Source organism: Leptidea sinapis, chromosome 3 (assembly GCF_905404315.1).
Source record: "Leptidea sinapis chromosome 3, ilLepSina1.1, whole genome shotgun sequence".
Taxonomy (NCBI): domain Eukaryota; kingdom Metazoa; phylum Arthropoda; class Insecta; order Lepidoptera; family Pieridae; genus Leptidea; species Leptidea sinapis.
Genome location: NC_066267.1, coordinates 12,034,971 through 12,057,187, shown reverse-complemented (window position 1 = coordinate 12,057,187; position 22,217 = coordinate 12,034,971). Strand labels below are relative to the sequence as shown.

At 34.6% G+C, this 22,217-nt stretch overlaps 1 protein-coding gene across 1 annotated transcript; it reads left to right on the top strand.

Annotated features, from left to right (window-relative positions):
• The first annotated feature begins 17,434 nt into the window (after positions 1–17,434).
• Positions 17,435–21,912, top strand: LOC126979336 (uncharacterized). Its single transcript, XM_050828578.1, has 3 exons — positions 17,435–17,970; positions 20,388–20,495; positions 20,944–21,912. Exons 1-3 carry the CDS (start codon positions 17,926–17,928, stop codon positions 21,910–21,912), a joined length of 1,122 nt encoding a protein of 373 aa, XP_050684535.1. The 5' UTR covers positions 17,435–17,925.
• The last annotated feature ends 305 nt before the right edge of the window (positions 21,913–22,217 follow it).

The window sequence follows — 22,217 nt, the reverse complement described above, 5'->3', positions numbered from 1 at the left end:
AAGGTAGTAATTTCTAACGCTATCATTTGTATTGAAATAATTTTGACAGGCGTTATAACATTTTGCGGTTGGACTTAACTTGTTGTGCATGAATATTATGATCATTAATGATGTTCAATTAATGAAATACATAATAAACCGACGGTATATGGCATTTTAATAATATTTAAGGCTTGAATAAGTAACGCAAGTAAGGAATCCACACATACATAATTAACGTTAGTTATTAAACCATTTAAATGTATATCGATATATATTTCATGGTATCAATATTACCACTATTTGATTCCACCCGTATTTGAACTTAATAATTTAAAGTAAAACTATTATTGTGGCTTAACTATTGTTAGGCAAAAAGGTACCATCAGGGACTTTTTTTGTAAGCAATCATGAGTACTTTAAATATATAGTACTCTATTTTATAATTATGCAATCCGGGAATTTTATCTTACTTTCACTCTGTTACGGGCAAAATGAACGCTACTTTGCAAATGTCAGTATAAGTAGTTACGATATAGCTGAAGTACTGGGAGTTGATCACAAGACGCTGTGTATGGTGTGATCGAAAGAGTAATGTTCATTATGTGCTTTTACAGCCGGGCAGAATAATCAGTTCGGATCCCTACTGCCAACAACTTATGGTCTTTAATTTTTTTTATATAAGAGGGGGCAAACGGGCAAGAGGCTCACGGGATGGGGAGAGGTGAGGCAACCGCCCATGGACATCTGCAACATCAGGTGTCAAGAGATGCGTTGCCTGCCTTTAATTTATTTATTTATATGACAACCAGTAGTTGTTACATTCTAAGACGCTTAAAATATATCAAATATTAACAAATAATGAGTTGAATGTACAACAAATTAAGGTGTCACAACATGCACAGTCTGTGCTTCCGTGACACCAAGAAAACAATTAAATTAAATAAAGCGAAAATTATAAAATCAATATATGAATTTGAAAAGAAGAAAAAAAAGAAGAAGATGAATATTAATTATATTTTGGCGCTTAACAATCTCTTAATATTTTTTTTAAAAGCAGGTAAAGAATCTTTAAAAATATCTACTTCACCACAGATGGAGTTATAAGTTCTTGATAGACGTGGTATGGGAGAAAATTGCTTAAGGTTAGTTTTGGCAAATGGCTGATGGAACAGGCCAGCTCCGACCTGCGCACGCCTTGGTACTCGGCGGGGAACTCGTAAGCTGATGGAGTGCACGACTGATGGACTGTCGAGCATATTTAAGGTGGGAGTATGCTCTTTTCTTGAAGGTATCTAAGTCGTATCCGTTCGGGAAAACCGCAGCCGGTAATTGATTCCACAAAGTGGCTGTGCGAGACAAGAAATTTCTTGCAAAACGCGCAGTTGTGGAATGCCAGACGTCAACGTGATGCGAAAAGATCTCTTGCCACTCAGCAAAAGTTAAGATAGTTTAGGTTTAGTTTAGTCAAATTTGATGTATCCGCCACAATTTAAAAAATCATATTAAACCGATTATTCATGGAGTGTGTATAATAAAAGATTATTATGTCATATAGAGTTCAAAGATCTTTTAACGAACGACATGTCAAACATACTTTGACATAAATTTATGTTTCGAAGGGTATACGACTTAGTCGGGGCAACCCGTAATTAATTACTTAAAACAAAATTTGTAATTATAATGCTAAAGGTACATGTAGATATTATTCATGTTCGATTTATTTTGAATTTGTGGTAAGTGCAGCTTGAATAGCGGCGGATCATCGGATCTAGTACTCTATTTAACGGCTCGCGTTGCTTAGAATTATTTTTATGAAATTAAGGGACGAGACGAGCATGACGTTCAGTTGATGGTATTTGATACGAACTGCCCTTTACATTGCAGTGCCGCTCAGGATTTTTGAAAAACACAAAAATTCTGAGCAGCACAACAACTGCGCTCGTCACCTTGAGACATAAGATGCTAAGACTCATTTGCCCAGTAATTTCACTAGATACCTTCAGACCGGAACACAATAATGCTTACACATTACTGCTTCACGGCAGAAATAGGCGCCGTTGTGGTACCCATTATCTAGACGGCATCCTGTGCATAGGAGCCTCCCACTAGTAAAATGTCGCTTGATTGTTCGTTCTTAACCCCATCCTATTTTGGACAGCATTCCGAAGCGCTATCTCATTTGATTCCTTCCACTGAATTCCTAAATCACACCAAAAGCCATAAATTAATGTATCATCAGTATCTGAAGGTCACCCACATTGCGGTTATCAAAGAACTTTCTCCAACGTAATAATAATTCTTTATTTGCATAATGTATGTATAAAAGCTAACAAAAATGACAATACGAATCAACACATTAGCCAAATAGGGGATGCAAATTAATAATATAATTTTTACATTACTAGTACATATTTAATAAATTAATGTACCCCATGTTTATAATAAGATATAAAATTTATGTTTTATTTTATTTTTATATATTCTATTTATTACACTTTTTTGACACCACATTAACAAAATATAACTTAATTACAACATACATAATTACATCATTTGGTGCAAACGGCGGCCTTATCACTGTATAGTGATCTCTTTCTCTCTCTTTTTTCTTTCTCTTTTTTTAGATGATTTTTAAAGGAGGCTAATGATTGTGGTTGACGGGTAGTAAGTAGGACTATATTAAGTATTTAAGGGGCGACAAACAAAAAACTCCTTATTAGCAAGGATGAGGCACAGATGTCGTTGTTAAAAATTGCAAAAGATGTCGGTGTCAACAACCGTCAAGTGAATCTTGCCTTGAATTATCTAACACATACAAACCACAGTGACAGATAGCTTACTATAAGTACGAACGTCAATTAAACTTGCTTACGCAAACTAAAAAGTCATCACATACTTTGCTCAAACTGCATTTTTGCAACTTCTAGGGAGAATCTCCCCGTCTCGCTTACTCGTACGCGTGCGAGCGAGACGCACCAAGTGTGCTTGACCTATGCGCCTGCGCCGACCGATTTTGGCAGTTTTTTTGGGTGTTGGAGTGCATGGAACCTACGTACACTCAGCTACAAAAGTTTAAATAATCATCCTTAAAATTTATCTAATTTATTTTTTTGAATGTTATATAATTTATTTTATTTCAATTTAAAGTCTACCAGTGAGAGGCTCCTTTGTACAGGATGCCGGCTAGATTATGGGTACCCCAACGGCGCCTATATCTGCCGTGAAGCAGTAATGTGTAAATATTACTGTGTGTTGGTCTAAAGGGCGTAGCTAGTGTAATTACTGGGCAAGACAACATCTTACGTCTCAAGGTGACGAACGCAATTGTTGTGCCGCTCAGAAGTATTGGGTTTTTCAAGAATCCTGAGTGGCACTGCATTGTATTGGGCAGGGCGTATCAATTACCATCAGCTGAACGTCCTGCTCGTCTCGTCCCTTATTTTCATAAAAAAAGAAACCTCCACATAAAAATGTTCACCGTAAACCACAATATATGAATTTGGTTCATATAGGTATGCGTTTCTTGCGCCGCTTCTTCTCTCTCAGAGCGCCATTTGTTTCCGAAGCGGTGGTAGTTAGAAATGACATTAAATAGAATTCTAAAGGAATCAATTTTGAGAAAATAAATGCCTTTAATGCGAAAGAAGTGTCACGAACTAATTAATAGGTTATGTCTACTAAATGATCTATAATTCTTAATTAAAATCTTAGCTCTTGTTGAGGCGTAGAGATATCGATTTAATAATATCGCCGTCTCTAACCGGTGTGGATGAGAGGCTGCCCACTCACATTACGTGTAGACTTCTGTTTAACTGGCAGTACTATACTCATTGTTAATCAAGCATTGCTATAATTACTACCGTTGTAATTAAAATGCTTTTGGAATACATTTTACAGCTAATAACTATATTATCAAGATGGCTACTCAGTACATTATTTTCCTTAAATTTCAAACGGATAGTAGTAGTAACCTTTCTTAGAAATAAAAAACGAATGTTTAGAAAACCTTTGCCTATATTAACCTAAAGTATAGGCCTTTGTAACTTTTCTAGAGAAATATCAATTTTCACACTCAGATGATAATATTTTTTATAAGGATATTAGCTTAGATAATTTATACGACTTATTTGATTGACAGCTGTGACACATTTTTTTAAGACTTTATAGTCTTTATGGTCCCTTATGGGACGAGACGAGCAGGACGTTCAGTGGATGGTAATTGATGCACCCTGCCTATTACAATGCAGTGCAGGATTCCGGAAAAACCGAAAATCTCTGAGCGGCACTACAATTGCGCTCATCACCTTGAGACATAAGATGTTAAGTCTCATTTGCCCAGTAATTTCCCTAGCTACGGCGCCCTTCACACAAAACACGACAGAAATAGGCGCATAAAGTAAACTAGCGGCGAATTGTTTTTCAATGGTGAATCATAAAAAAAAATCAAAATTGGGGTGGGCTTTTACCATTTAGGGGTACGAAAAATAGATGTTGGCTGATTCTCAGACCTACCGGATATACACACAAATTTACAAACAAATTGGTGTAGCGGTTTCGGAGAAGTTTGGTAAGAAACACCGGGACACGAGTATTGTATATATAAGATGATAGTGACTTCAGTATAACACATATTTATAACAATTTTTTATTTAATGATATGTTAAATACTTAGTAAAAATATTCGGAATTTTCTCGCTGCCTGTACACCCAAAAATCTATACGTACTGTGTTCCTATCCTCTAGTACTTACGAATGATCGCCTTCACACATTGATACAAAGACACACACACTCTTGTATATTAAATAATCAGCACAACACATACAAGTCACATTAGTGCATTAAACATGCTTCGGTTGAATTGAGTGCAGATAATATATTTTCGACAAACAATCTGGTTTACTCGTAACTAGTACTTACATTTGTATCTTTCATATTTAATAATGAAAATAATTAATTTAAATTAAAGCTTATTTGCATGAAAGCTTTATTTGTCTGATATGCTAGTAATAAAATATTTTTTTGGCTAACTGAAATAAAAATAGCTATTATTAATTTTTTTTATTGCTACAAAAGGCTAATTCATTACACATAGGTACTTACTTTGTATCCATAATGAAATTCTGTGACCGTACACAACAACTTTTAAAATTTTTTTCCTAGTATATTTGCTTGGCGTATTTTTCACATAATTCTCAATCTTTTTTTTTAATGTTTGTAAAATAATGCTTCGTCATCACTAATTCAAAATTAATATGCACCTTCAAGAAGACTTATAATAGACGCTCATTAAATAAAACAATGCTTGGAGAGTTTTTATACAAAAATAAGTTATTAATTAAGATGTTCAACGCACTGTATTTAGGCGAATGGTGAGTAATACAAGTTATTGCCAAAATTTCCCTTTGCCCTTCTCAAAGCAACGTGTGCGTGTGTATTTGTGCGAGTTTGTGTGTGTGTAATCCGGTTTGGAAAGTGCACTTAGGTAGAGCAGTACATTGGGGTAGTGTAGGTGCCTACGTAGAAATATGTTTATGGATAGGACGACTTTTACGAGAAAAACTTGCAACATCGGTTACTCTTGTGAAACTACTTGTATCGAAAACATATGTAATTTAAATATCGTTGATTTAAGCGGAAACTGTATGATGAAGTGCTTCAATATATTTCAGTCAATAATTAAAAATCATTTCAACTTATCAACAATAGTATTTTTTACCAGTGGGAGGCTCCTTTGCAGAGGATGCCAGCTAGAATTTGGGTACCACAACGGTGCCTATTTTTGCCGTAAAGCAGTAATGTGTAAACATTATTGTGGTTCGGTCTGAAGGGCGCCGTAGCTTAGTGAAATTACTAGACAAATGAGACGAAAAATCTTATGTCTCAAGGTGACGAGCGCATTTGTAGTGCCGCTCAGAATATTTGGGTATTTCAAGAATCCTGAGTGGCACTGCATTGTAATGGGCTAGGTGTATTAGTTACCATCAACTGAAGGTCCCGCTCGTCTCGTCCCTTATTTTCATAAAAAAAAGTATAAAAATGAGATTAGAGAGAGATTTAGTTTGCTGGGAAAGCGTCACTGCTAGTTAGACCATAAAACTTAATATTGTTATTATCTAGTTTAAGCAAGGGTTCTGTTACAAATATGAAAATTCATTTACCTTGTTATGACTTGAAGGGATGAATGAATGAAACCTTATTGCAAACAAACTATGGAAAAGTACATTCTTAACTTATGCTACAACTTACACTAAAAGAACCATTTTAGGTTTGGTTAATAAGCAATGCACGCAGCCGCCTCGATCTTTTTGGTCTTCTGCAGAGGTTTATCTACTGTAGTCCGGTCAATTTAGACCAAAAAATGAGTGTGAAGTTACATAAAGTCCCAACAAGCTGAAAATCAGTGAAATTGTTCAAAACATAATTATAAACAATGTTTAAAAGTTCCCCATCATTCCCGTGCATGGATTTTTTTTTATTCCTGAATAAAATTTGACCTTGGTCAAAGGTCAAAAAAATGAGTTTTTCGCGATTTTCAGCAAAACGGTAAGTTTTATCATAAAAGTATCTGCGACAAAAATTGTAGATCATAAAATTATCTATAAAAATTTATCAATACTTTTTTTCTTACGAGCCACCGTTTCTGAGATATAACGATTCAAAAAGTTGGTTTGATTTGATTTGATTTATAAAAAACGCGCTAAGTAGGCTACCTCATAGGTGGCGTGGAAACGTGTGCATATTATGACGATAACAACTTTTATAACTTTTTGAATCGTAATATATCAGAAACGGTGGCTCGTAAGAAAAAAAGTATTGATACATTTTTTATAGATAATTTTATGATCTACAATTTTTGTCCGAGGTACTTTTATGATAAAACTTACCGTTTTGCTGAAAATCGCGAAAAACTCTTTTTTTTTGACCTTTGATCTTGAATAAAAAAAAATCCATACACGGGAATGATGGGGAAGTTTTAAACATTGTTTATAATTATGTTTTGAACAATTTCACTGATTTTCAGCTTGTTGGGACTTTATGTAACTTAGAATGTCTAAACTGACCGGACTACTGATATTAGAAGTGTCTTGAAAATGACCCACGGCTCATACCCACTTTGTGCAAGGCAATCACTGCAATAATATTTTCTCACACTCCATTCCTAATTTATTAATACAGCTTTACTTACAATAATTTATCGGTGTGAATACCGACTAGACGGAATGGTCCGAAACTAGTCGGTACCCATAATTTAATTCCATTCTTCATTGTGATTTAATATTAGCTTCGTTTAAAATATGCGAAATGGCGGGAAATTATCGAAATATCTAACACATAAACGCGTTCCAAATTTGAGTAACAATAAAAAAATAATTGAAGTTTTTAAAGTGTTATTCATTATCAGCCAAGAAAAACTCTCTAAGAAACAAGCGATTCAATCGATTGTATGATACATGCAGTCATTGATAGATTGACAGATGACGGCTATAATCTTGTAAAAAAACGGAGATAGCCGAAATCGACTACGTTTTATGCAACTGTTTGCTTTCAAACTTAGCCGGATTATACTTCGTCACCAATCGCCTAATTGTAATTACTACTATTTCAAACTTACGTCACATCAATGCACCTTTCATACAAAACGAAATTTCAATTTTGTACTTAGGCAATCCCGCCTCTAATTACGTAGTATTAAATACTCTTTTTTACTTATTTCGAGACTAGTTCGAGGACGTTAGAGTAATGTTTCTACTTATAAATTACGAATTTCGGGATGACTTTTATTAACTAAGTGAGGTTGTTTAGCAACCAACATAACCAATGTGTTGATAGCCGACATAAAGATATCTGTATTGTAAGAATTTTTTAAGCAAACACATTACTCATGTTAGCTGCTGTCAAATAGTTGGTTTTGGAACAGGAACTACCGTTAACACACATGAGGACTTACTTCGCAACCGACTGCTAACCAAAACATATCTAAATACAGAATAAGTGATTCATTTCTACGTAACAACATTTAAGGTACGAATGGATTTCTTTTTTGTATATTTCTCTAATAAAATCATTTAAGAATGATACAAAAACGCATTTGTGAGTATTAAAATCTCGTGAGTTCTAAAAACATTGGGTAAAATTAAACCATCTTAATCATTGAAACCATAAAATCCATGGTTTTGTGAGTATCCCACTTATCCTATCATCAGGTTTTGTGGGTTCTAATACCATCATCATTTTCATTATCTTATGAATTAATATTGGTATTCATAGATATTATTATACCACGCCATATTTTTATTATGCAGATAAAACAAATATTAAATCAAATAACTGCGAATAATTCCAGAATTTTTTCCTTAGTTTTATTGAGTGTGCTGTACGTTTTATATGTTTAAACAAATCCTTTTTCAATTGTCAGGATCTTTTGTGATTCTAAAAACTTATTTTCTTAACACATATTAAAAAAACTATGCTGCCTGCCAGCTCATATTATCTCATTCATAGATTTAGTATCATATTAGTTAAGACAATATTATATTATGTACTTTAAAGTATCACTTAGATATCCATATTGTTATAACGTTTTACAAACAGTTTGGTCGCACCAAGTTTGATGTGGAGTAGTGGAAGTGATACTTTATTTGTGTCTATTACGGTTTGATAATATTATAACTTCAAATACTGATTTTCTTCAAAAGGCATGAAAGGCATGTATTTTCTCAAAATTGACTCCTCTAGAATTATTTTTGGTGTCATTTCTAATATTACACACTACTACCGCTTCGGAAATAAATTGGCGCTCTGTTTTTTGCGCTCTTTTTAATTAAATATATAGTATTGGATTGTCATTGCTATTGCTATAAAATAATCATAATCTAGTCCGAGGCTGTCGGATCACTTAGATATTCAGCTATGGAGTAGTAGGACTTACGATAGAGTCATTTTTTATTAAATCAAATCTAAATGATTTACAGATAATGCCTGAACAGTGGCTGTGACATTATTATAAAAGTGTATACCCTTAAAGCTATTAATGTATCTTTTGAAGCCTACTAGAATTAGTTACAAGCAATCCCTTATTTCTAGTGTTATAATAATGAAAATCACGACAGTTCCTCTTAATAAAGAGCAAAAATCTCCAATAAACTCTCCAATCGTTTTTCTTGCTGTACTCTCACATTTACAGATGTAATATGGCAATTAGGTGAACCCTTGCAATTGTTCCCTTTTTTTGTCAGCGCTAATTTACTTTGAATAGAGTTGTTACTGTCTTTAAGATGAAGTGATTGACCTATAGATATTGATGCAAAATATTTACTTATATTTGAAGAATCTATAATAGATCATTATTGGTTCATCGAAAACTGTTTTAGCAGGTCTCCACGTCACAGCACACAAAACAAAGATTTCGACTGGCAGTGTGCATATCGTTTTACACGAACGCTTGGGGATGAAAAAAGTTACCGCTTGATTCCCAGAATACTATGGATGGACAAAAACAAATGTGACTGAACATTTCTCGAGCTTCTTTTGAACTATCTTGTGGCTTCACCATTATGAACTAGAATTAAAAAGAACAGTCCATGACCTGGAAGACACCATCATTTCCAACCCCATAGCAATTTAAGGCAAGTCGTGCGACGGTAAGATTATAGCCTCTCTATTCAGAGATAGACCATCCCTATAGGCCATTGGGTATTTTAATTATGAGGCTATTGTGACCGGCTCTTTGTATGTAGAATAAATTAAAATTATCGTGCGTAATCCGTGAGAAACGGCGATTGTTTAACGAAAATTGTTTTGTATCATCAAGATAATGTCCCGACTCACAGATCAGCCGTGGCAGTAATTCCAGATACTGGCTCCGAAATACTTGAGCATTCACCTGACCTAGCTTCAAGTGTTCTCTATCTACATCCAAGGTTGAAGGATTATCTGAAAACCAGAGATATGACGATGACAAGCAGTAGTTGCTGCAATACAGGAATATTTAGAATGTAGGACAAAGAGTTATATTTTTGTTGTGAAAAAAAGGAATTACTAATTTAAAAAAAATATTCCAAATATACTCTCACTCTTTATTGAACACCCTACGTTGGGATTATTGAAGTTATACTTCCTTAGGCGCGTTATGAAAAAATGATGAGAGTGAAATTTTCAGAATCACGCGCATCACTGTAACACAAAAAAAAATCTGACGTCTGCGACATTCGTTATTTATTTTGGTTTCTTCGTCTGATATTAGGACAGGCAAAGGATTAAAGTACATACAGCCGCATTCGTTATTTAATAATTAATTGTCAAAGCCATCTGTGTAAGATTTTTACAATATTGTTCTTTCTACAATCGTAGAATATCACGAGGAACAAATAATTTAAATGATTTTTGCTTTGTTACGCGAAAGAAGTATAACTTTACACTTTTTATAGCACTAGGTTTGCGTGAGAGGAGAATATCACTAATAAGGACCCGTGCACCCTGTGTAAAGAAAGGCCTTCTAGAATAAAATTACGTATGTATGTAAGTGCAGTCAATAACGATTTATAGTAAAATTTTGCACAGATTATCTACATATAAACAAAATTTAGTCAACAATTATAGTCTCATTTATGACTCATTTGTGATATATATTAGAAAACTGTTTTTAATCTTTAGTTGTCTGTTAATCTAAATATTGATTTGATGGGATTTATAAGCTGCTGACTCATGTTACAAAGAGTAACTAAGGTTTCTTTAATTTAGAAATTAAATTGAGTAAGTTAAGCATTACATTAACATCATAAAATATTTGGTGTTCTGTGTCATCTTAAATAGTAATTTAAGATGAGTTGTAAGAGTTCTATGTACGAGTAATGTAATATTATTAAACAGTCTGGTTAAACATATTGGTTAGAGGCGTGAACGAGGAGCTGATACAGAGAGAAAGTGACCTCCCCGCCTCAATGACACACCCCATTCCGAGAACCAGAGAGAGTCAAGATAGATTTGTTTGTGTTGAAAGCTCAATAACGCACCGCGAACGAATCTTTATGTGATATCCGTTCAATCTCTTAATCAGTTATTGTAAGGAGGTGAATTAAAAAAATAGCATAAGTAGGACAATATACATAAACAGTCTTTTGCTTTAAGGATATTGATATTAGATGATATTGCAAAAATTCTATAACCATTTTGATTTCAGACCATTCAGCTTCAAACAACTGGACCTTAATTAAAACAATATGTGTATTACAAAAGCGGGCAATGGTGAGACTTTTGAGGAGATCTCTGACGTCTTCCGGCTGAGATGATGATGATGACTGTCCCTTAAACATGCATCTATTTACCATAGGTGTGACAGACAGTCCTTTATGCACGTGCCTGTAGAACGCAGGAGTGTGGCCGAACAACGCGCTCAACTCCTCATCTCCACCATCACACCCTGATGCCTGTAGCAATATGAAAAGGCTGACAGACTTCTGCCCCGGTCTGGGCTGGTTAGAGTAAGATGACGCATGGATATGCACAATGGCCAAATCAAGAAGCTTAAGTGCGTCAACAGCCACATAAAAAAACACGCTTTATAACAAGTGATCAACAATTTAAATCAATAATATGAATATATCGCTGTGGAACGAACTCTCCATATTTAAACAATATTTAAAAAAAATTGAAGTAAGCGTTACTTTGCGGAAATCCATAAGTATTCAAATGTTTTGAGTTTTCGCTAGTGTTAATTCCTCCAATATTTGTCTTCAAACAATTCGACAAACTCTGGCACGAGACAGTCTCTAGTCTTTAGTCTCGTGCCAGAGTATGGCGAGTCATTATCTCCAGGATGCCTCGTGTAGAGGCGCAACACGTGTCGACATTGACACTAAAGAAAACTCAAAACATTTGGACTATATTTTTAAATAAACGCTTAGAATCTATCAAAACATTATATTATGCATCAATAGTTCAATATTGTATTTTACTAAGCTTCCATCACTACGCTCGGTATTGAACCACAAGGCTTCGATATCTAGCACCAGGACATATTCTAATTACATTCAATTGAATGCATTTAAGGAATGGCCACCTCATTACAAACGGCTTTCACCGGACTTTCGAGTGATTTGCAACAATTCAAACTGATTACATGCCATTATGAACAATTTGCGAATAACTCGCATACAGTACGAATATGTCTGCTGATTCTTGGAAGCAAACTCAACATTTCCGCTGAGTTACCAGATCAGATACACTCAGCTGAGAGAGCATGAGATATAATTATTAACATTTTAGCTCTTATTTCGATATCATCGTATTTACAATACTTTGGATCTCAGACTCAGGTGGATTGTGTACATCGAAAACTTGGTCAGTTTGCAAAACTTATCTATTAAGACAACTTTACTCACGTTTTTGTCGGTGTCGGTACCGACTAGTTTCGGACCATTCGGAGGTCCTTCATCAGGGTGAGTGTGGTGGGTTCGCGGTAGTGACGATCAGCGGCACTATGGGTCTTATTGCGAGACGCGTTTTGTAACACAGGTTTCCAAGTTGGTTTCGTATTAATAGATAATTTAATAACGACTCACGAAAGTTTTAATAATTTACTGAAGCAAAAGCTTCATCCATTTCTATTCACATTGTTATATTCAGCAATTCTGTCTCTATTTCTTCTGCTTTACTGTTTATATTGCCTTCCACGTTCTAAACTTCTGTGAAAATTGTTTTATTTTTGTCATATAGGTATACAGTCCGTTTCCAATCATTTTTATAGTTACGTCATCTATTTCTGTTCATTTACTGACCTTATTTGTTACTTATTCTATACCATTTTTTTTGTTTATCGTTATTCTCTAAATTTAGAAAAACATCATGAAATGAGAAACTCGAACCCAACCATTTTATAATTAAATATTCTTATAAGAGTTTTCCAATCGTTTTTTTTAATTATCTCCGGCCCAATCCATTCAAGCCATTGCATTTACTAACAAAGCTAACATTTCTCGTTTTTTTTTCTCATGGCAGTATATTTGTCACTCGTTAGAGTTACCATAAGTGACGATGATCACCCAATATCTGTACCACTGCACCTGTTCTCTATCCGCATCAAAAAGTTATTAAACTATTCTTGAAATTGGAACTCAAAAAGTTTCTCAATATTAATTTAAGTGTTCCCGATTCAGCATGAAGCCCTTATAACAGTTCTAAGTACCGTTAGCGGCTGCATTCATATTGTTAAATCCAATTGTATTAAGCAAGCGATTCACAAAAAGAAAAAATGGCGAAATAAGAAAGCACAGTGTTCCGGGACTTGCTCCGTACCGACGTGATAATCCCAGAGCACAGGAATTCTTGTACCGTCGCCAAAATAACTGCGATACGAAGATAATGTATGTGTATACATCCAGGTGGAAGGACTATGAGTGTATTGTAATGAATTAGTTCCGTGGTTCTCATGCAGGAGCCCTTTTATTTGATCTGTTGTTATTTTGGTCGTAAAATCCAAAACGAATTTCATATTTTCCTGCAAAAGTGGATACATAATAGTTTATTTCTTTCGGCAAAGGTTAACTTAGCTAACGGTGTAGTGTAGCAACGATAAACCTCCCGAGAAATAAAACCTCCAAAAACTCAAAAAAATACAGAAATATTTTTATTTTATACATAAATATATTTTATTAATAAGATCTATTTATAACCGACTAATGCTTATGATAATAAATGAACCAAAAAAGAAAAGAAGAAATGCTTAAATGCGTAAAATTTTTTTAGTAATATAATATTTTATCCTCTGACGCTACCAACACTCTCAGGGTTGGCATATCGAAACAAGTTCTGTAAATTATTCAACGTGAAATATATCTTAATCAAATAGATATATACTTGCTTAATGTAACAAATTGTTATCATTACACGAAGACTGACTGTGCGGTAAAGTTAAAAATCGTTTCATCTTTCTGTCCTAGTTCTTTTAATTACTTCCATTAACTGATAAGCATGGGGTTTGGTTGAATGGTTGGTAACAACAACCGGCCATTGTATTAATAATATTTATAAAATACTAGCTTCTACACGCGACTTCTTCCGCATTCATTAATATCGTGCTTTCTCAGGAGCTCGTAAAAATTCGGGAGAAAATGTACCCCGTGTCCTTTCCTATATGAGAAAATGTATTGAAAATTTCATGATGGTATTCATAAATAGGTATTCGAAGACCAATCATAATTACAACCAATTATAATTGCTAAAATTTCACTAATCGATGTTTCATATCCCCAAGTTTTCACCTCTAAATCTAAGTCAATTTAATCTTTTTTGGAAATTAGAAGTTTTACATCTATTCATCTATGATCCTATCAAATATGAAATTTAAAAAAAATGTCTGGTTATTAGATACCCAATTAAAACAATATTACATAACAGTAACATAACAATTGTGGGCGGCGGTGATCACTTAACAACAGGTGACCAGTACGCTCGTTTGTCCTCATATTCCATAAATAAAAAAAAACAGTTATGTTTGAAGATTTTCCACTTTTATCCATTTTATTTTTCTCAATTAATTATTATTTTTATTTCCCCTTTTATCGCTTGTACGCAACCCATCTTAGGCTAAGTAATAAAAAAACTAGCTAGTTTTTTGCTGACACAGCGCAGTTGTGCGCGCTATGGTAATCATAAGAAATAAATTCCAACATTACAAAGGGACTTTCATTTGCGAACATAAGTACAGTACATAAACGAAATACCAATTTCCACTATCTAGGTCTAGATCAATCACACCATTCTTGAGTTATAGAAGAACATACGAGTTTTTCAAAATAATAACATTCCCTTACTGTCATTTTTATTAATCAACCAATGCTTAAAATCAACATGGCTGTAGTAGAGAAAGAAGAATCATAATTTTGCGATTATCTCAGAGGTGGCAACAATTTGCGAAAAGTCTTTTGTGCAAATATATAATTAATTTACCTCAGAGAACATTTATAAAGTAAGTTAATTAAATAAGACACATGCATATTAAACTTAACAACAATTTGTACCTACTTTTAACAATAACTAAATCGGAATAACAATTTACCTTAATGTGTAAGTAGTTAACAAAATTGGTAGATTCTATTTTAGATAAGACTTGTGAATCTTACGAAATGTAGTGCTAATGAATTAATAATAATAATATTAATAAAAAAAATATATTTCAGATTCTCCATTCTTGTAATAAGTTTTAAAGTAATCAGTATTATTTACCATTTTAGAAATATTTGGCATCAGGTCAAAATAACTTACCACCAAAAATAAAAATAAAATAGTTTTTAAATATTCTAGATAGGAACGTGTAAACATAAAATAACAGCCTGGTTTTATTCATGTATTAAGTGGAGAGGCAGAAGTTGCCAGAGCAGCTGCCTCAATTGGAAAGCTGTCTGTAAATGGAAAAGCTTGCATTTAGCGAGTGATGTTTGCTTAGTTATTATTTTTGATAGTCCAAAGGGAAAAATGAAATTAAATTTGGAATAAACTTGATTTTAAAAAGTCATAATATTCATACTGTTTCCTAGGTGTATAAGTGTGACAACTTTATCAACAATATTTTCTGTAATAAACGTGTTTTATTCTTCTAATTCATTTCTAAAAATTATGATTAAAACTTCGGTTAAACGTTAATTCACATTGCTCAAGATGAATGTTCGCATAAAACCATGTACCACAAAAGGAACACGCGAAAATAAATAAGAAATAACACTCTATTCATATTATAAGCAGCTGAAACTGGCAAAAAGAGCCCTAAGTCATCAAAACCTCATAAAAGAATTTGGAGGTGCGCGGTCCGGGGTCGCGGGGTTTGACTCCTGCGCAGCCTGCCAAAAATCTAGTCAAACTGGCTTGTATAGTGCAACGCACTGCACGACCAATGCGTGAGAATTAGAGATGTGTGGAGAAGTATTTTATGTCAATGATTTAATATTATAACACCCTGGTAATCAAATCAAAATTAAAGCTTCTCGTAGCAGATTTTTACCATTTTCTCTCAGCATGTTAATAAAAAGTTATAATATTAAAAAATTGCTTTGTTTCACCTACATATTAAGTAATTATTACTTACTTTGAGAATTGCTTTAACTTTCATGTCATCATTAAAGTTATTTATTAATTTATTTAAGATTAAAAAAAACCTCCTATTGTAGTTTCTACTGTTACCAGAAAAGATATTAAATACCATAGGCTACTTAGCTCTTTTTATAATCAATCAACACATTATCAAAATAATTAGTATTAGCATAACAAAATATTCTATTACAATCCAGAAAGTGCGACTCCATTGCCCTCGCAAACCATTAGTTAGATAGTCTGTAAGGCAAGAGTAGGTGCATCTAAAAAGTGCAACTCAATGCAAGGGGCCGACTGGGCGTAAAAAATATAAAAAGTTGTCCGAAAATCCGCGGGCGATGACCGGCCAGTGAACTTGCTTTAGATGTATTCATAACCTAGGCTTTGGAGGTGACTTTCATCATATTATTATTAACGCTTTGTATGCAAAATACAGTTATTACTTTTGAATAAGATTATCTTTTACGAAACATTTTTAGATTCGTGTTGTCGACATACTACTTATGTTTTAAATATCATTGTTATTATTAAATATATTATATTGTTTGGTTACGATTTTCTCTAAAATGTATTTCGAATGCAGTGAATGAATGTTTTATATTCTTGGTGATATCTTTTGCAATGTCGGTAAAGGCAGCTTGTTGATCAAGTAGAATGGGGCGATCTAGTTTCTCACGAATTCTATGACCCCTGGGGTACTGTTTATGGATATGTTAATTTGAAAGTGCCCGAATGGGGCAAGACATAAAAAACGATTTTTAGCTCCAAAAGCCAACAGTAAGCCAAGGTCAGATTATAAAAGTTAGTTTATTAATAACATTTTTTTAATGAAAATAGGGCACGAGACGAGCAGGACATTCAACTGATGGTAATTGATACGCCCTGCCCATAAAAATGCAGTGCCGCTCACGATTCTTTAAAAACCCCAAAAATTCTGAGCGGCACTACAATTGCGCTCGTCCGCTTGAGGGATAAGATTTTAAGTCTCATTTGCCCAGTAATTTCACTAGCTCCGGCGACCTTCTGACCGAAACACAATAATGCTTAGATATTACTGCTTCACGGCAGAAATAGGCGCCGTTGTGTTAACCATAATCTAGCCGGCAACCTGTGCAAAGGAGCCTCCCACTGGTAACTGGTCTACAACCGTACTTTATAATGTGAAATAAATAAAATAAAAATTTAATCGCATACTTAGTGCTAAAAACTTTGATATATTATTTAAATAACGAGGCACACAACTCTAAGGTCACAATGAGTAAGGCTTAGCGAAGGGACAAAGAAACAGGCTCTATTTGCGTCGCGTTTCGGAGATCACTAATTATTTGTATTGACAGATCGTTCACCCCCTCCCACGTACATTTCTGTTTGTGATACTAATATTTGCATGACAACTTGTGTCTTTGGCATGTTTACCATTAAACACAATGACTTTCTGATACGCTTTTGGTGAAATTTTCTAAATGGGTATTTTTAAGGCTAATATACCAATCTCACACAATTTTCATGTCGAGGAACACGCGTTTTATTGAATTTTCACGTCCCTTGTGTTACAAGTATCTCTCCGTCTGTGCATGAAGCTTCATAGCCGCCTCTATCTGCATCATGATTGTGAGTGGATTGATGCATCTACTGTACCATGGCCTAGTATTATTGTTGATACAGTAGTAGTCGGCAGTGACTGTACTCAATAGCTCTTGTTTTTACGTATTAATTTACATTTTTTTTGAGTATTTGTAGTTTGAGTATTATTGCTGCATTACTTTACATAAATTGTAACTGAAATGATTTGTGAGTGAGTGATTGTCACAAGGAGTTTCTTGCCACTTCTTGTTATTAAAGCTCAACCCTCAAAGGAGATGGATATAAAAAGAAAAGTCATTTCCTTGACCTGCCAGAATAAGGTAATTTTGATTTGAGTACTCTTAAGGATTGAGCTTTTGATTACTGTTAGTAAAAATATAATATTAATTACAAGTTTAGGCAGAATTGTCAAATTGTAAGTAGAGGTATTTGGTAAGTGTTCCATGATATGTAGATTAGGATTATTTTAATGTTGTTTGCTGAGTTCTCGTAACTGGTTTCGTCATGCTCGCTTAAATGTCACTGCTTGTGGCGGCGACATGGGACGGGTCGTCCCCTTCCCTAAAATATGGTTAAGGGAGGCGATGGCTGGCTCATGCGTCATGCTCGTGAACGGGCGCTGCTTGTGGTGGATGATCCTGTTGCCGGAGACTCGGTTTCAGATTCTTAAAATTTATTATGTGTATATATTATACATATTTATTTATTTAAAAACGCTTATAAAATGCTCACAGAATACCTTAATTTATTTATGGTGTATGTGGATGATGCAGCTACTGTACTCAATAACTTTTGTATTAATTTACTTACTTGACTTACTCGTGTAAGACATTGACTATTTGACGTTTGAGTGTGTTTGTTGCATCATTTTACATATTATATTGTAATTGAAATGATTTGTAAATCGATGTAAATGTAAATCTTGATACAAAAGAGTGGCAATGAGGCTCTTGCTACTTCTTCTCATTAGCTCAACCCTTTACGAAGTAGCGGTAGATTCAATAACAAAAATATATTTTATTTGACATTCTTAAGTGTCATTTCCGTGACCTACGTGAATAAACTGATTTTGATTTGATTTGATTTGATCAGCCGGAAGACGTCCACTGCCGGACAAGGCCTCCCCCGTAGATCTCCCATTTTCCCGCAAACTTGACCAGATCGTTAGTCCATCTTGTAGGGGGCCTACCAACACTGCGTCTTCCGGTACATGGTCGTCATTAGAGGACTTTTCTGCCCTACCAGCCATCTGACCTTCAAATTAACTGTCACTTCAGTTTCGCAATCATTTGGGCTTTCGGTTACTTGGGTTCTCCAATGGATCTCCTCATTTCTAATTCGATATGAGAATAGACCTCTCCATTGCCCTCTAAGTGACTATAAGCTTTTTTATCAGGTCCATATTTAGCGACCACGTCTGCGTACCGTATGTAAGGCAACACACACTGGTTGAAAACCTTCGTCTTCAGACACTGTAGTATTTGCCACTATTTTAGATTAAGTAATTTAATTCAAAACAAAACAATACTTATAAGATTATTTATAATGCCAAATATTACATGAAGTTAACGCTTGGGTTTCCAGTAGCTTTAGTGAGGCGCGTAGATAGTACTTTGTTGTTTGTACATTTTACGCACCTCTGGGCCCGGGCCAAGTGTTCCGAAAGCAAACAGCACAAAGATGTACAAGATGTAAGATCCAATACTTGTAATGCTTACTGTCTTCGGCAGTCACAATCTTATACTTCTTCTTCGGCGTTACACTCTTATCAGAGAGGTCGTGGTCGTCACGTCGAGGTTAGTGACCTGCCTCGTGGGCTAGTGCCCTCGATTTTACCCTGCGCTATTAAGCGTTCTATGGAGTCGCTTCCACGTCGCGATACATGCCCGAAGAATGCGAGCTTGTACGGTAGCAGACAGTCTCTTTTTATTGCCGAGCTCCCGAAGAATGGACTCCTTGGTTCGGAATTCCGTCCACGATATACCGATCAATCTTCTCCAGCACCACATCTCAAGAGCGTTGATCTTTTTCGTCTCACTTTCTCGTAGGGTCCATGTCTTAGCAGGATAGAGGATTATGGGGAATATGAGAGCCCTTACAAGTCGTATTTTTGTGGTTTTGGTGATATCATCAAAATCTTATACTAGACATTCTTATTTATACTGTAGCGTAGACCTAATAGGCCGGCAACTGTCCTGTGATTTGTCTTAGCTTCAGGTGAACCATACGCTTGATTTTCTTCCTCTTCCATAAAAAATTGTACGTTAAGCAGTGTTCTCGACATAAAATATGTACAAATGTGACGAAATATCCATACTGCCTGTGATTCATAAGACTGAGCCACAGTGAAGCATGGTCAGTCTTATCTTTATATTATATAGTTAAAGTTATTAATCCTCACCAACCTAATAAATCGTAACTTATATTGCCTACATGTATAAAAGCGAGAGTTTCTTGCGATATTTCTTCTCTCTTTTCCTCTCTGGCAAATAAAATATCTTAGTAATAAAAGTAAGAATTTAAATCTTAGTTACAATGAGATTTGAACAATATTCACATCAGAAAATCTTTGAGATTGTAAAATAAGCCAGCTTTCTGTTAGGCACTTAGTCTATAGTAAAGAATACATACAAAGTCATTTTTCTCTGCAGCTTCTTGGTTTTATATCAATAAATAAATATGGTTATATATTTTTATTTATATTTTTAAATAAATTTAACTTTTAATTTTTTTGCAGTCAAAGTCTTCGGAAGAAGCCGATGAGGAATCGCAGCCCGCAAACGGATCGATCATCACCATGACGCTCAAAAACAATCATCTTATTGTGGAAACTGAGCACAGACATGTTTGTATACCCTTTGATGTAACAACCCAGCAGAACACTAAAATAATATTTTTTTATAAATTAACTAAGAAGAGAGACCTAAGTTTCTTAACATTTATGTTCTATAGAAGTTACATCTCAATGACGTATCTTGTTCAATATGCATTAGGGTATTAAATAAGCTTTTTATGATACGGAGTAACAAGACAAGACGTTTGTCTGATGGTAATTGATGGAGTTATACTCAGGAGTTCTGATTGCTACGCGCAAACTTACTTTGAAAAATAATATTATGTTAAATCTATGTAGCCCTGTTATTCCATCAGCTATTCGAAGATTACGTGTCTACTGGTAAAAAGTAATCACCGCTGCATTTGGATATTTTAAAAAAAAAGAAATAGTTTCGTTTTGTTTTCAATTGTGTGTGGTAATAATTTATATTAAATTTTGTGTGGCAATCTGTTTTCAGGATATAACAAGGAACGGACGAGAAACCAAGATGAAATATTCACCAGGCAATGAAGGCATCTTCGTTGTTGAAGTTCAACAGTCGGCTGCTTACAGACCAAACAAATCTGGTCACAGCTCGCCACCACACGACCCTCAAATATCCACAAACCAGGCTCTCATACATCGACCACCTGAGCCGCTAGAGAAAAGAACCTCTGAAGACAGCGAGAGAAGTAGCGAAAAATTTGAAAAACGAGCCTTGGCTCTATCTAGCACTGGTTTATCAATATCGGACCTTAGCATGTCTTCTATTGGATCCCATAATGTCAGCTATTCTTACAGCAGTCAAGTAGGCTACGAACAAGGTCCATTTGGGTATCCCTTGTACACAGGTTACGATGTATCAAGAGATGAAGTCTCGGAAGGAATCACTCACGACAGTTCTCAAGAACCACTTATTGGTAGGACGCCGACTGATCCAGACAAGCCAGTAGTAACTGCAGCGATCTTCAAACAAGACTCTATTATAGCAAACAATGTTTTGCAAGGACCTGGATATTGTATTGAAGGTTCATCAGACGGTCCGTTACTCTCAGATGTTCAAGCTAGAGAAGTGAGTCTACAAAAGTTACATGGTAAAAATGAAATGAAATTGGAGAATGGAGCAGCTATTCAGACAATTGAAAAGTTTGAAAGTCCAATCAATTTATCAAATCCAACTGAAAATGAGTCACCGATTATAAAAAATGGATTTAATTTATCAAAAGGTGAAGATAATTCGTTAAATAATATTAAAGGTAAAATTATAATACCAAAAACGAGAGCTGATGTTTACGAATCTATTACAGAAGTAATTTCAAGTGGATCTCCTAAATTTGAGAAGCTAAGAAATGAAGTTTCTCCCGGAGATAACAGTTATGATAGTCCGCCTATGATTACAATCACTGAAGAAAGTGAACCTAGATCGGACAGTAATAGTGAGTTTTAATGCTTTTATTGTATAGACGTAAGAGATTTTGCCATTGGCTGAATATCTTAGCTCAATTACTTTTTCATTTGTGTTATTAACACATAAAATGGCTCAAATATTATGTTATTTTGTGATCCATGTTGGATTGGCAGTTCTTAATAATGTAATCATTGTTATATGTATGAACAGCATTCTATTTATTTTTAATGATGCCAAATCTATTATGTTGGATATTGATAATTAAAACCATCTCTTTATGACAATGATGATTATAATATCAATTTAGTGAAAAAAAATGGGAGAACTTTCAGGTATACACACAT

What these genes read in the sequence shown, in the direction of transcription:
- LOC126979336 (XM_050828578.1), top strand. Translation starts at nt 17,926, where the DNA reads ATGGATATAAAAAGAAAAGTCATTTCCTTGACCTGCCAGAATAAG. An exon ending in CCTTGACCTGCCAGAATAAG is followed by an intron (nt 17,971 to 20,387) that starts GTAATTTTGATT and finishes ATTTTTTTGCAG; the next exon opens with TCAAAGTCTTCGGAAGAAGC. An exon ending in TGGAAACTGAGCACAGACAT is followed by an intron (nt 20,496 to 20,943) that starts GTTTGTATACCC and finishes ATCTGTTTTCAG; the next exon opens with GATATAACAAGGAACGGACG.